At 48.8% G+C, this 15,936-nt stretch overlaps 1 protein-coding gene across 1 annotated transcript; it reads right to left on the bottom strand.

The window, feature by feature from the left end:
* Window positions 1-10,074: 10,074 nt before the first annotated feature.
* KIAA1161 (KIAA1161 ortholog) lies at window positions 10,075-15,936 on the bottom strand. The gene is made up of 2 exons (XM_012657120.1): window positions 15,846-15,936; window positions 10,075-12,669 (listed from the first exon to the last, which is right to left on the bottom strand). The coding sequence occupies exon 2, from the start codon at window positions 12,594-12,596 to the stop codon at window positions 10,443-10,445; it is 2,154 nt and encodes a 717-aa protein (XP_012512574.1). The 5' UTR covers window positions 12,597-12,669; window positions 15,846-15,936; the 3' UTR covers window positions 10,075-10,442.

The following is a 15,936-nucleotide window of genomic DNA, read 5'->3' as shown; positions in this document are numbered from 1 at the left end:
CTAATTGCCCTGGCTAGCATCTCCAGTACAACCTTGAATAGAAATGGTGAAAGTGGATATCTTTATCTATTATAGTTCCTAATCTTAGAGGGAAAGTTTTCAGCCTTTAACCATTAAGTATGTTATTAGCTGTGTGCTTTTTGTAGATGCTCTTTATTAGGTTGAGGAAGTTCTCTTTATTCCTAGTTTATTGAGTGTTTTTGTCATGAAGAGGTGTTGGATTGTTGTCAAATGTTTTTTTCTGCATCTGAGAAGATCATGTGGTTGTGTCTTTTATATGATTAATATATAATCATATATTATATGATATTGATATTGGTATTACATTGATTGATTTTTGGATATTGAACCAACCTAGCATTCCTGGCCTAAATCCCACCTGGTCTTGGTGTATAATCTTTCTTATACGCTACTGGATTGAATGCGCTAGTATTTTATTAAGGGTGTTTGCATCTACATTTGACCCTTAAACAATCTGGGGGTTAGAGGTACCAACTCCCTACTCAGTCAAAAATCTGTGTATGTCTTTTGACTCCCTAAAAAGTTAACTACTAGTACCCAACTTTTGACCTTACTGGTAACATAAACAGTTGATTAACACATATTTTGTATGTATTATATACTGTATTATTATAATAAAGTAAGCTAGAGAAAAGGAAATGCTATTAAGAAAATCATAAGGAAGAGAAAATATATTTACTATTCATTAAGTGAAAGTAGATTATCATAAAGGTCTTCATTCTCATCATCTTCACATTGAGTAGGCCAAGGAGGAAGAGGAAGAAGAGGGGTTGGTCTTGCTGTCTGGGTGGCAGAGGTGGAAGAAAATCTGCACATAAGTAGACCCACACAGTTCAAACCCATGTTGTTCAAGGGTCAAATGTATATTCATGAAGGATGTTGGTCTATAGTTTCTTGTGATGTCTTTGGTTATGGTTAGCAGCATAATACTGACCTCATAGAATGAGTTGGGAAGCATTCCCTCTTCTATTTTTTAGAAGAGTTTGTGAAGTATTGGTGTAATTTTTTTTAATTTTGATATAATTCACCAATGAAGCCATCTGCTGTTTCTTTGTGAGATTTTTAAAATGACTAATTTAATATATTTACTTGTTATATGTCTATTCAGTTTTCTATTCTTTCTTCAATCAGTTGCAGTAGTTTGTGTCTTTCTAAGAATGTGTCCATTTCATCTACTTTATCTAATTTGTTGGCACACAATTGTTCATGGTATTGCCTTATAATCCTTTTTAATTTCTGTAAGGTTGGTAGTAATGTCCCCTCTTTTGTTATTGATTTTAGTAATTTTAGTCTTCTTTTTTTTTAATTAGTCAGTATAGCTAAAGGTTTGTCAACTTTGTTAATCTTTTCTAAGAACCAACTTTTGGTTTTATTGATTTTCCCTATTTTATATTCTCTATTTATTTCTACTTTAATATTTATTATTTTCTTTTTTCTACTTGTTTTGGGTTTACTTTGCTCTTCATTTTTAGTTTCTTAAGGTGGAAGGCTGGTTATTGATTTTAAATATTTTTTCTTTCTTTTTGATTTAGATTCTTATTTTTATTCCAAGTATACAATACATAGTATTAATTATAGCCACCTATTGCCACCATGCTGTACAATAGATCCACAGAACTTATTCATCTTGTCTAAGTGAAACTTTGTACCTTTTGACCAGTATTTCCCCATCCCCCCAACTCCTGGCAACCACCATTCTGTTTCTTTGAGTTTGACCTTTTTAGAGTCTACATATAAATGAGATCATATGTTATTTGTCTTTCTGTTCCTGGCTTATTTCACTTAGCATAACGTCCTCCAGGTTCATCCATTTGTTGCAATCGACAGTATTTCATTCTTTTAAAAGGCTGAATAATATTCCATTGTATAAATATGCCACATTTTCTTTATTTGTTCATTTGTTGTGAATTAGGTTGATTCCATATTTTGGCTATTGTGAATAATGCTTCAATGAACACGGGATTGCAGATATCTCTTCAACATACTGATTTGATTTCTTTCGAGTATATACCCAGAAATGGGATTGCTGGATAACCTGGTAGTTCTATTTTTAATTTGTTAAGGAAACTTTATCCTCTTTTCCATAATGTCTATTTATTTATTTGTTTATTTTTTATTATTTTTTAAGGCCAGTCGAGTAAAGCAGTAGGGGTCTCTTTTTTAATATAGGTGTTTATAGCTATAAATCTTCAAGTACTGCGTTCACTGCCTCATGTAAGTTTTAGTATGTTATCTTTTCATTTTCATTTATCTCAAAGTATTTTCTAATTTCCCTTGTGATTTATTCTTTGACCATTTGTTATTCAGGAATATGTTGTTTAAATTTCACACATTTGTTAATTTCCCCAATTTCCTTCTGTTATTGATTTCTAATTTCATCCCACTGTGACTAGGAAATATATTAATACTTTGTATGTTTTCAGTCCTTTTAAATGTATTGAAATTTGTCTTATGGAATAACAGATTGTTTATCCTGGACAATGTTCCATGTGCTCTTGAGAAGAATGTATATTTGGTTGTTAATGGAATGTACTATAGATGTCTGTAAGGTCTATTTGGTTTGTATTTTCAAATCTTCTATAATATTTCCTTGTTGATCTTCTATGTTTTTCTATGCATTATTGAAAGTAGGGGTATGAAAGTCTCCAACTATTATTGTTGAAATGTCTATTTCTTTCTTTAATTCAGACATTTTTTGCTCCATATATTTTTGGGTTTTTTGTTTCACCCAACTTTTATGTTAAAACTAGAGTTAGACTAAATCGTAATTGATAATAATTGAAGTTCTTTAAACGTGGGTCAAATTGTATATTTACACTGTTTAAAATCTTGCTTATCATTGTACATCATTTTTTTAATAGAAAGTAAGTTGAGGTCAGGCACAGTGGCTCACACCTATAATCCTAGCACTCTGGGAGGCCAAGGCCAGAGGATTACTTGAGGCCAGGAGTTCGAGACCAGCTTGAGCAAGAGCGAGACCCCGTCTCTATGAAAAATGGAAAAATTAGCTGGGCATGGTGGTACACCTGTAGTCCCAGCTACTCAGGAGGGTGAGGCAGAATTGCTTGAGTTCAGGAGTTTGGGGTTGCAGTGGGCTATGATGATGCCACTGCACTCTAGCCCAGGTGACAGAGCAAGACTCTGTCTCCACAAAAAAAAGAAAAGAAAGTAATTTATTTTGTGCTTTTGATTTTTCCAAGAAACTTACTTATGCGAAAAGCACAATTTAGTAGGATCATATTTTAACATAGACTCAAAGTTTCCCTGCCCCCGAACAGGGGCCACACAGTCCTAGTTTGGCTTCTGTGCTATGCCTAGAGGATGTGGGGCCCAGACAAAGTGGTCAACTGTTAGGATCAGGACTCAATTTGGGGTCTAGGGTCATTATGCCAGGGAAGCTCAGTGGTATAGCTAAGAATGGAGTTCAAGCATAGCACAATTGAGAGGTAAATTGTGGGCACTGGGGTGGGAAGAGGAAGCAGGTGTTCTAAGTGAAACAGATTATGTCCCTGTGCCTGGAAGAACTGGGCCCAACCAGGTTCTGGCCCCCAGGGGCTAGAGAAAGTTTAGAAAGTGGCCAATACCTCTTATAATGTCTCAGGCACAGAGATGAATGGGCAGGGAATTATGTACCTCTTCTGGCCCCTAAGGGGCAGGCTACAGCTGGGTGATAGGGAAGGCAACAGGGTAAGTATTGTGGGAGGCAGTGAAGTGGGTGGTTTACCTCCTTATTTTTGGATGTGTTTTAAACTATGAAGAAACAGAGATATGGGGCTGAGACTTTAATTTCCCTTTTAATCTGGCGCCCTCCAAGCTCCAGAGCAGCTCCTCCTGGAAGCTCTCCCTAATAACCGCTCATGCAATTTTCCCACTCCCATCAAAGAGGCTCCACCTGGACCTCCTGCTGTTTTCCCCACTACCCACCTCTACCACCCAAGGTGAAGAAACGTTTAATGAACTCATCACCCCCAGGGTGGTCTTAAGTTTTCCCCTCCTAGGGGCATTTAATGGAGGCACTAGAAAGCCAAAATACCCTCTTGACCTTGAAAAACATTGACTTACACCTCTACAGAAAGCACTTATTTGCTGAATTGAAGAACTAAAGGAATGAAGTTATAATGGTAGAATTTCAATTGAAATTCCTATGCAGATATGGGACCCCAGGTGAGGCCTCATTTGGGGGAATAGAGACCGACCTCTCTGGCCACCGAGCCCTTATCCCAACTTGTCCTTTCTTTTCTAAAGAGGGCTAGATGGTGGCTCCAGCGCTGCCGCTGCTGCCCTCTTGTGGCTGTGCTATAGGTACCCAGTAAGAACTGCTCTTTGTCTTTCCCCCAATACCCTCCAATTCTGCATCCCATCCCTTCCCACCCTTCATCCTGCTCAGGATTGTGTAATAGGAAGTTCTCAACGAGACTCCCTGGGGAGGAGAAGGGGGCCCCCGAGAGGGAAAAACAGCGCAAGAATACAGAGCACAAGAACACAGGCAACAATCTCTTCCTGTTCTCCAGACTGAGAGCTCCCAGGAACTGGGCCTCCTCTTCTGTCTTTTCCCATACCTCCTCTAACTCCGCCCTGAGCCAAACTCAGGGCTTGCCACATAAGGCCAAGTATTCTCTCCCCTCAAGCTGCTGGAAAATCCTTGGGCATGAGGAAGTAAATGACTAGCCTCAGGATAAAAAGCAGGCTGTTCCTTGGGAGCTGGGGTATGTACTGAAAAGGGTAGGGTGTCAGCAGAAGCCCTGCTGAGTCGAACAATGGCAGGAAAGGAAACCACCCAGTTGCCGCTGCATTTTTCTTCAAGTCTGAGTCTGGGCAGACCTCTCCTGGCAGGGATGGTTGTGCAGCTGTTCCCAGAACAGAAGGTAGTATTTCTTCAAACGCTTTTCAAAATATGCTTGTGTGTGTGAGTCTCCCTTACAGAGACGGAGACGGAGGTGTGAGAAGGATCCAGATCTCAGAGGCCTTGAACACCAGAGCTTAGAGTTTTTCTAAATGACACGATTAAATTTCAGAAAGGTTTCCTTGTCTGCTGTGTGCATTGAATGACAGGTCGGAGAGCAGAAAGAGTTAGGAGGCCACTGCAGTGGTCCAGGCTGAATGGATAAGGTCCGCTGTGGGGTAATGGCCAAGGGATGGAAAGGTCAACATTGGTTTTGGACTCAGGGAGGGGAGAAGGGACCAGAGTGCCTGGTGAGGGAAACCAGCAGAAGAAGGCTTCCTCTGGAGCCAGATCCAGGGTCAGAAACAGCTAACTCAGATCTGGGGAACAATGGCAAAAACCCTCCCAGAAAACCCAGATCTTGGGCTCAGAGAGAAGGCTTGGCTAGGGCTCAGCATTTCCTCTATTCAGTGGAAGGGAAACTGAGGCAGACTCTTAGGCACACAGGGTCACAGAATGGGAGCCTAGGCCCCAGTCCTAGGCTTCCTGCAGTGGCCACTCAGTCCCTCCTCATTACCCCTGGAGAAGGGAGTTCCTCATTCCTGCGTATCACCCCTCCTACCAGTTCAGGGGTACAGGAGAGACCAATGAGGAATTCTGGTCATGACAAGGCTGCTGAAAGCTCCACAGAGGGGGGTCAGGCCCTCCAGATCCAGATGTGCAGAGAGAGAAAGTGATAAACTTGGAATGCACAGGAAGTGCTGGTAAGGATAGGGGACTGGACAATGCTGGGAGAGGCCAGGGGTTCTGGCACCCTGGGGAATAGGGATAGAGGTAACCTTCCCTCTCCCTATCTCCAAGACCCAGTATTTCCTTTGAGGTCCTGACATTTCAGCGCCCCCTTCCAATTTCTCAAACGCCTCTTTTTTAATGTCAATGGGGGAAGGAAAGATACAATGGGCCTAGAATGAGGTCTGTTGGGTGGAAGATTCAGAGACACATTTCAGCTAGCTCCCATCCTTGGAGATATACAGGCTGGGCCGGAGCCATGCCATTGAAGAGTGGGTGAATGCTGGGTCTGAGATTCTAGGCCTCTGGAAATAGCACACCAAGGTTCTAGTCTAGGCTTGGTTACTAATTTTCTGTGTGACCTCAGGCCAATGCCCTCTTCTATCGGGGCTTCAGTTTGTTCATCTGTGCTTTTGTGATTAATGGTGTCTGTGGCAGAGGCCAGACTAGAAACCAGATCCCAAGCCAAGGGCCCGTTTGCTGGAATTTGGCCAAAAAAGATGTGTGTACTGTGTTTCCTTCTCATCCAGGCTGTAAGACACCCCTGTCTGCCTTCAGTCCCCTTCTGAAGGGTACTCCTCCTCCTTCAGGGCATGCTCACAGATTATTTCTTTCCTCCTGATGCCATCTCAGACAGCACACACTGCTTGGTCCAGGGCTGTCCAATAGAACTTTCCACAACTATGGAAATGTTCTATAATCTGCACTGTTCAATATGTTAGTCACTAGTCACATATGGCTTTTGAACATTTCAAATGTGGCTAGCTAGTGTGCCTAAAGACTGATTTTTTTTTTTTTTTTGAGAGAGTCTCGCTCTGTTGCCTGGTCTAGGGTGCTGTGGCGTCAGCCTAGCTCACTGCAACCTCAAATTCCTGGGCTCAAGTGATCCTGCTGCCTCAGCCTCCTAAATAACTGTGACTACAGGCGTTCACCACCATACCCAGATAATTTTTTCTATTTTTAGTTGCCCAGATAATTTTTTTTCTATTTTTAGTAGAGATGGGGTCTCACTCTTGCTCAGGCTGGTCTGAAACTCCTCAGCACAAGCAATCCTCTTGCCCTGGCCTCCCAGAGTTCTAGGATTATAGGCGTGAGCCACTGCATCCAGCCAGAATTTTTAGTTTAATTTTTTCTTTTTTTGAGACAGGGTCTCACTATGTTGTCCAGGTTGGTCTCTAACTCCTGGACTCAAGTGATCCCCTACCTCAGCCTTCCAAGTAGCTGGGACTATAGGCAATTTTAATTTTAATTAATTTTAAAATTTAAGAAGTCACATGTGGCTCGTGGCTACCATATTGGACAGCACAAATTCTAGCCAGAGGTTTTTTTATCTTTGTTCCTTATGTTTATAATAAGAGTTAATAGGAGTTACCATTCACTGAGCACTTACTTTTTGCCAATTTTTGCATAAGTGCTTTACAGACACATCTCAATGACTCAGAAATTCCTTTTTTTGTTTTTTTTTGAGACAGAGTCCCACTCTACTGCCCTGAGTAGAGTGCCGTGGCGTCAGCCTAGCTCACAGCAACCTCAGACTCCTGGGCTCAAGCGATCCTCCTGCCTCAGCCTCCCAAGTAGCTGGGACTACAGGCATGCGCCACCATGCCCAGCTAATTTTTCTATTTCAGTAGAGACGGGGTCTCGCTCTTGCTCAGGCTGGTCTTGAACTCCTGAGCTCAAACAATCCGCCTGCCTCGGCCTCCCAGAGTGCTAGGATTACAGGTGTGAGCCACTGCGCCCAGCCCCTTTTTTCGTTTTTTGAGACAGGGTCTTGCTATGTTGCCCAGGCTGGTCTCAAACTCCTGGGCTCAGAGTAATTCTCCCACCTCAGCTTCCTGAGTAGCTGGAACTATAGGCATGTGCCACCATGCTGGGCTTAGAAATTCCATTTTATTTATTTTACTTTATTATTATTATGATTTTAAGTCTAGTCAAGTGAAGCAGTGGGAGTGGAGAAGGAACAAAGGAATTTGTAACTGGTTGTGATCAATTAGTTGTAAACACCACTGCACTTGGACCAGCCTAGAAATTCCATTTTAAAGATGAAGACGCTGGGTGCGGTGGCTCATGCCTATAATCCCAGCACTTCGGGAGGATGAGGCAGGAGGATCACTTGAGGCCAGGAGTTTGAGACCAGCCTCAGCAAGAGTGAAACTCCATCTCTAAAATAAATTTAAAAATTAACCGGGCATGGTGGCACACACCTGTAGTTTCAGCTACTCAGGAGGCTGAGGCAGGAAGATTGATTGAACCCAGGAGTTCAAGGTTATAGTGAGCTATGATTGGGTCACTGTACTCCAGCCTGGGCAACAGAGGGAACACTGTCTCTAAATAAATAAGAAGAAACTAAGGTTAGATAAGGTGGTTTCAGGTTGCATAGAAAGCTGGTGGGCCATTCAAGTGGGAGTCATGCTCTCTAGCCATTTGGAGAACTTTTCAGGGCCCAGTCTGGGTGTTCTACACTTATTCCACAACACATGGCTGGGTGCCAGGGCCTGGGGATGCTCATCAGTGAGTATCAATTGGTAGACAGTAGACATTCTTGACAAAAAGGAGAGAAACTCACTATATTCACTCTCCATCTCCTGGAAACCCAGAATTCCTGCCTCCTGACATCCTACCTTCAGGTATCTCTCCTTTTGCTTTTCTCCTGGACTACAGTGTCTTTTGGGCCACAAAGTCAGAGCTCAACTGGTTACTGTGTGCAGAGGGCTGCGGGAAGGGTGTCACAGGTGGGCTCAGAGGAAGCCATTTGGGCTGGGAACTGGAGTTTGGAAGAATACTCATTTTTAAGCCAGAGAACAAGAAATAATAATAGCTACCTTTTATTGAGCACCTACTTTGTGCCAGGCACTTTACATATATCTATGTTTATAATTTTCACAACAAGCTGGGAGGTAGGCATTATTATCACCACTTTACATAGGAGGAAACCAAGGCTCATCTAGGCTAAGCAGCTTGTTCAAGGTCACACAGCTGGTAGACAAGTGATAGAATCGACATTCGAGATGCGCAACTGTGAGGGACCCAAGGCTTTCATCAGGCATTTTCCATACTGAGAAAATAAAGGGGGTAGGGGGTAGGCAAAGGGATACATTCTCTAGGGGGTGGGGCACTGGTTCTGCTGGCAGAGCTGTTGAGGGAAGCTGAGCTCTACCCTGTTTCCCACCTCCCGCCTCTGACAAGCCACTCTTCTCCAGACTCAACTGCAGTCAGGAAAAACTCACTCTGGCTGAGGTTGCTCTTCTTAGAAAGTGAAAATGGCTGAGATGAAAGACCTTACCCTGTGTGTGTATTGGAAGGAGTTGGTGTGTGCGAGTAGCTTGTGTTCAGAAGCACACAGCACCAGAATAAGAACATCGCTCCCTTCTAGGCCACACCCTGCCACATGTGCAGGGAGTAAGGTAATTGAGGAATCCTGAAAGGGCTATTTATTTCCTAGCAGAGTCCCAGGGAAACCACCTGGAAGGAGGCTGGCTCAACAATCAGAGCCTCAAATTTTCTTCATGCCCCCTCCCTCCAGGTTTATCCAGCCTCAGGGATATTGTGTTCATTCTGTAGGTCAGGGACCCAGGGTGTATGTCTCTCTCTCTCTCTCTCTCTCTCTCTCTCTCACACACACACACACACACACACACACACACACACACACAAGGGTTTTTGAGCAAAGGCACCAAGTCTGGCCTGTATGGCCCTGCAAGTCTGTACCCAACAGGCACATCTGGACCAGGGCTGAGCCCATGTATGTACACAGATGGGTTAGTGTAGTGTTTGGAGTTTCTTCACAAATAGGGGACACTAATGATGGCTCTGTGCTGAGCCAAGTCCTCCTGTTCCCTGGGAGGGGACCTTTTGCCTCCTTCTCAGTTGGCCAAACACCTCTATCCCTTCTCCTTAGCTGGAGTGGGACCAAATCAGCCACCGTTCAAGCCAGTGTTGGGAACTCAGGGCCTGATTTCCAACACCAAGAATGTACACTTTCTAAGTGTGGTGGGGGCTATTTTGGGAGATCAAGTCCCCACCTCAGAAGGACAAAGATGGCCACAAAGGCCAAGATAGAGGCAGAGGTTTCACTTTGTGCTTTTATTTATTTATTTATTTTGAGACAGAGTCTCACTGTGTTGCCCGGGCTAGAGTGCCGTGGCGTCATCCTAGCTCACAGCAACCTCAAACTCCTGGGCTCAAGCGATCCTCCTGCCTCAGCCTCCCGAGTAGCTGGGACTACAGGCATGCGCCACCATGCCCAGCTAATTTTTTTCTATGTATTTTTAGTTGTCCAATTAATTTCTTTCTATTTTTAGTAGAGACGGGGTCTCACTCTTGCTCAGGCTGGTCTCGAACTCCTGAGCTCAAACAATCCGCCCGCCTCGGCCTCCCAGAGAGCTAGGATTACAGGCGTGAGCCACCATGCCCGGCCCACTTTGTGCTTTTAAAACCCAACCATGTATAACAATAGGAAGAGAGCTGACCCTTTTCTTCTGAGCTCTCTGGCCTCCATCCCAGGGAAGAAGTTTCTCCAGACTGCGGTGAGTGTGGAGGGGAAAGGGGACAGTTAGGACTGTGTGTTGGAGCCCCCTCCCCACACCCCACCCACAGCAGCTGGCTCCAGCACATTTAAGTCAGCACCTACTTAATGGGTGGTACAGAGGTGTGGACTTCCTGGGGGTACACGATGCAGGTGCGATGGAACATGAAAGGTCTGCATAAAGGCTGGGGTTAGGGCTATGCGGTTCCCAGGTACTGGGCAGGGTCAGGACGCCCAGACAAAGTAGGCGACCTCGTCCAGGTCGACTGGGTAATCGGTGAGCAGCACGGGCGTCTTGTCGAAAAGCTCGCCCTTGTAGCTGCGCCACTTGCCGGCGGGCAGGTAGACGTCGCGCTCCTGCTTGCCCGGCTCCAGCACCGGCGCTACCAGCAGCGTGTCCCCAATAAGGAACTGCGAGTCGATGCGGTGAGCTGTCTCGTCGCCGGGCGCGATCCACCAAAGGGGGCGCACGATGGGGTCGCCCGTGTCAGTGACCTCACCGGCCAGCTCAAGCAATAGCGGCGCCACAAGCGAGGCCCGCAGCGCGGCGAACTTGTGGGCAATAGACACCACTTCCGCGTCGTATCGCCAGGGCGGGACAGAGAACTGCATGGCTGGCATGAAGGCGGCCACCTCCAGCCAGCGAATGTAGAGCTCGCGCTCGGGCACATCGCTGCCGCCCGCGGTGCGCTCGGGCACCGCGTTGCCGCCCACCATATCGGGTAGGATGAACGGGTAGCCCAGCATACTGACGGTGAGCACCGCAGGGATGAGCGAGCGCAGCCCCAGGTCGTAGCCCCACACCGAGTCGCGGTCCACCAGGCGGAAGAAGCACGAGATGTTCTGTGACTGGTAGCCCACACGGACCTCGGCCAGCGAGAAGAAGGGCAGCGCCATCTCAGTGTAGCGCCGGCTCCACACGTTGGGGTCGGGCAGCGGCCTGTAGGTGCTGAAGTCCCGCGGCAGGTAGCTAACCTCACCCGCGTCGAACTTGAAGGAAGCCACAGCGTAGCGCGAGCGCAGCCGCCGCAAGTGTCCCTGGAACCAGTCGCGGGCCTCCGGGCGCGTGAAGTCGAGCACCGCGCCGATGCCGTTCCACCAGCGCACCAGCGCGGGCAGCCGGCCGGTGGGCTCACGCACGAACAGCTCGCGCTCCACGCCCTCGCCGAAGCGTGACGAGTTGTAGTTCACGAAGGGGTGCACCCAGAGTGTGACGCGGAAGCCGGCGTCGCGCAGGCGGCGGAACATGTCACTGGCGTTGGGGAACTTGACCTTGTCGAAGTCGAAGTCGCCATAGGCGGGCGTGTACATGTCGTCGATTTCCAGGTGGCTGCTGTTGAACCGGTGCTGGCGGATCTGTTGGGCAAAACGCAGCACCTTGTCTTGGTCCACAGCGCGCCCGTACAGCGCCCACGTGGACCAAATGGGGTCTCGGAAGGCCTCCGGCGCTGGCACCCTAGACGGCTTGTTGAAGTAGCGCCGAACCATGTACTTGTGGATGGAGGTGACGTCCGAGCCCACGCACACACGGTAGCTCAGCTCCGGCGCCGCTGTGAGGCCGGCGGGCGGCTTGTAGGGCGTGCTGTGGTAGCGCGCCTGCAGCCGCAGCGAGCGCTCCGTGCTGTTCCAGCCCAGGTGGAAGGGCACTGAGTCGTTGACTTTGATGGCGGCCGCGCGCGAAGACAGCCAGTAGCGCTCGAGGATGCCCCCGAAGGCGGCGTTGGAGGAGTAGACGTCGCTGGTGACGAATGGCTGTGGCTCCAGCTGGCCGTCCAGGCGGATGGGCCAGTGTTGCGTCCTCATCTCGGCACCGCCATACCAGTGCGCTGCCGCGTCGCCCAGGAACATGGTGTGCTCCACGGCCCGCCCCGGCGCCGCTTCCTCCCAGCGCACGCGGTAGCACATGACTGTGTCCTTCGGCCGCACAGTCTGGATGAAGAAGTGCAGCGGGCGCCCGTCGGCCGTGCGCGAGCAGCCAAGCAGCGCGCCCTCTCGGCTGCAGGAGTCGAGGTCCAGCGCGCCGGAGCGGAAGGCCATGCGGAAGACCTGCTCGCCCTTCTGGTTGCGGATGGAGAAGCCGCCGCGGTTGAGGTCCAGCAGCTCCGTGCGAAGGCGTTCCGCCTTGCGTAGGGAGGCGCTGTAGTAGCACCAGGCCACCACCGCTGCCAGCACCAGCAGCAGCCCCAGCACCGCGGAGCACAGCAGTGGTTTCAGCTCTTTGGACTGCTTGGGCTTAGTGGGCGAGAAGTTGTCGGGCAGGAACGTGTACATAGCTGTGACTGCGATGTCCTCGGTGCTCTTTTGGTCTGCCTGGCAACCAGGGCAGCGGCGGCGGCGGCGGGGGCTGGCCTGGCTCTTCTCCTGAGGGTTCTGGGGCATTAGTCCCCAGCTAAGAAAGGAGCGGGCAGTGGGGCCACCTGACCAAGCTCATCTGAGCCTGGCCTGCCCAAGTCTAAAAGGGGGAGAGAGAGATGGAACTAAGTTTTCTCATTCCATGGTATTTCCTTTTGCTTCAGCAAGATAGAGGAGGTGCATACTTTGGGAAGGTGTATACTGGAACCCAAGGACTTGATGAGTGGCAAGATGAGACTCTTACGAGGACAGTCTGTCTGTGTCTTACCCACCCTTCCTCTTGGGCACCAATGCTTGACAAATTAGGACTCTATGAATGGAGAGGGGCGTGTGAATGGGAGATGGTGTGCATCCTCATTTTTCTGGTGGAGAAACAAACCCAGAGAGGGTCAGGAAGCTGTCCAGGATCACAGATTAAGTCAGGCCTCCCTGGATCACACATGGGGGCACTTCAGGCTGAAGAGAAGGGGAGGAAACTAGAGAGGGCCTGGTCTCTTAGAGGTATGGATGGCCACAGTGATAGAGGTGGGGATGGTCCATTCAGCCCCTTGAGACTTTTAACAGGGCAGTAGGTAAGCTTCCCTGTCCCCAGAGAGAGAAGAGGGAGGAAGAGGGAATGTCTCAGGCATGCCATCTTATCTTGAGTCAGAAGCCAGATGAAATCTGGACATGAAAGAAGACACCCAAAGCCAGACTCTGTCCCAGGGCCTGGTTTGAAGGGAGAAAAGTTGGGTTCAGACATTAGAGCTGGAATCAGGAGCCTAACATGGGGACTGGTGTCACTTCTCAGATCTGCTTCTCTTTGCCCTCAGACTCCACCCTGCTCTCCGCCATCCATTACCAAGTTCACTGCCCTGCTCTGCTCCTAGCACCACATCTGTGGGCCAGCTACCTTCTAGCTCTGTCTCTACCACTGACCCACTGTCCTGCTACCCTTGCCCTAGTTTGGGCACTATCACATCTCTCCTGCATTATTGCAACACTTCCCCCAATAGGCCTCTTTGCCCCCAACTTCTTTCCCTCCAGTGCCTTCTACTCACAGCAACCATAGTGATCTTTCTAAAGCACTTATCAAACCATGTCTATCCCTAGCTTTGAGAGCTGCTCATGACTCTCATGATGAAATTCAGAAGCATAAGCTTTGCAGTTGAGGCTTGAGGCATGATGTGGTCTCAGCTACCATTCTGATTCCATTTCCAGCCAGGCCTATCCTATGGCTAGCAAGCTCATTTCTTCCCCAATCTAAATCCTTCAGGCCACTTGCTTCAGGAGATTTTACCCACCCAGCTTGGGCCAGCACCCCTTCTCTCCCTACCAGCTCCTCAGGGATCAGACACTCACCACTACACACACAAACTCACACACTGTATGCTAAACATCCAGATATGACTGCAGGGAAACATAGACTCGTGTTGCAATCTGCTGCTCAAGGCCACTGACCCTTCTTGTCCCACCCTTCAGGGCAGAGTCCAATAAAGAAATAGCATGAGCCAGGTGCACACACAGGCATATACACTGCCAGCCAGCCAGCTGCCCAACTGCTTCAGCTGGGGAGAGAAGAGAGAGAGACTGGCAAACAGTAATTAGTTTGCTCCCAGATGCGAGTGTCTGTCTCTAAGTCCCCAGTGACTTCCAAGGAGATGCTGGAACTACTTAGGTTCTTCACATGCCCCATGCAGAGACTATGAAGAATGCCAGGCGCAAATCATAAGTTTGATCCTAGATATCAACACATAGCACTGCCACCCATAGCTGCTCCCTTAAGGTGGCAGCTCAGGGCCTCATTCTCAGGGATCCCTCCCCCACCTGCCTAAGCTTGTCAGTCCCAGGTGTTATGGAACAGCCTCTTATTCCTTCCTCTCAGCCCACAACAACTTAGCTTTCCTCCCCCTTCCTGTAGGTACAAGTTAGAAAAACTATTCTGGAAAATGCAGGCGGTGGCTTTAGCTGATGCCCTCAAGCTGAGCAGAACCCAAAGAAGACCTTTGGTGGCTCAGGCCAAACTTGATGTACATTTATATTCACTCATTCAAGACATCCAAAGCCCCATTCTGGGCACCAAGTGAATAAGGGGAGAGGGTCCATATCTCAATAGAACAGAGACCCCCTCATCCTCAAAACTTCCATTATGTCAGCCAATCTTATGATAGGAGGCACGAAAAAATCAAGGTGGATTTAAAAAAGCCCTTTCTAACACTTACTTTCTGAAAATCTTAACTTTTTAGGATTTTGAGGTTCTTTGACGAAGGACAGGAGCCCACAGGCCTGGGCACCAACTCCATTCAGGCACCATTATGGTCTCCCAAATGCCACCACAGCATGCAACTCGAACAATGTGGAGCAGCAAACATAGCAACAGTGCCCATTTGACAGATGAGAAAACAGTGGCCCAAACAGAAAAAGGGACTTGTCTGAAGTCAGCCAGGCAGCAAGGTTGCCTGGATCTAAAATCCTAGCTCAATCCTCCACAGCATGAGTTTTGGGAGATGGGAGATAACGGTCTGACCTGGCTGCCTGAATGCATCAGAAAGAACTGTGTGGCTGAGAGGCTTCCATCCGATGGACGTGGGTGTGGCGAGGCCCGTCTTTACAATGGCTGGTACTGCGGCTTGCTCCAGGCAGACCAGGAAGGCCTCTTAGGGGTGGGAAAGGGGACAATTTTAATGGCATCTGGTACCAGGGTTGTGGGGGAGGAACTGTGGTTCCAGTGTTAGCAGTGGCTCTAGAGACCCCTGTAATCTGCCGCCTCCGCCATCTGGCCAACCACAGGCTAAGGACAGCAGGTGGGGTCTGCGGGGCGTGCCTCCTTGGGCTCTGCCTCTGTGGAGCCTTTCCCCACTCCGCACTCAACCTCAGTCTCGGCTGCCAACCCCTAGTCTGGTCTGAGGGGGAGGGCCCCGCCCAGCTCAACTGAGGGGAGGCCGTTCCAAGCAGTAGTCCTTAGTTGGACACAGTTCCCAGGGGGATGGAAATGTCAAAGGCAACTCGATCCGGCTCATCTCCCTCCCCTGCCTGGCAACTGGATCTGCGGGGATCGAGTGACTGCGCCTACATAACCTGGAATACTCCCCACCCACCCGTAGCACCGCCCGAGCTACACCGTCCGAAGGGGCAGACTGAGGTCAAAGTACCCGTCTCCCGCTGGGAACCGCGGCCGGGAGGAAGGGCCCAGGTGTCCAGGCTGGCTCCACCCACTCATCGGTGGGAGCGAAAGTTCAGGAATCTTGCTCCCTCAGCAGCCCCCCACCCCCAGGTCCTCCCGTTGGGCTCACTCACGGCAGTGACTGCCCGGCAGAAGTCGGGGTGAAGGAGCCTCCAGCAGATCCCCTCCGCTTGAGCCGGAGTTGAGCGGCCACGGCGCGGCACG

Source organism: Propithecus coquereli, unplaced genomic scaffold, assembly GCF_000956105.1.
Source record: "Propithecus coquereli isolate 6110/MARCELLA unplaced genomic scaffold, Pcoq_1.0 Scaffold114, whole genome shotgun sequence".
Lineage (NCBI taxonomy): Eukaryota > Metazoa > Chordata > Mammalia > Primates > Indriidae > Propithecus > Propithecus coquereli.
This window is presented reverse-complemented; position numbering and strand designations above follow the sequence as displayed.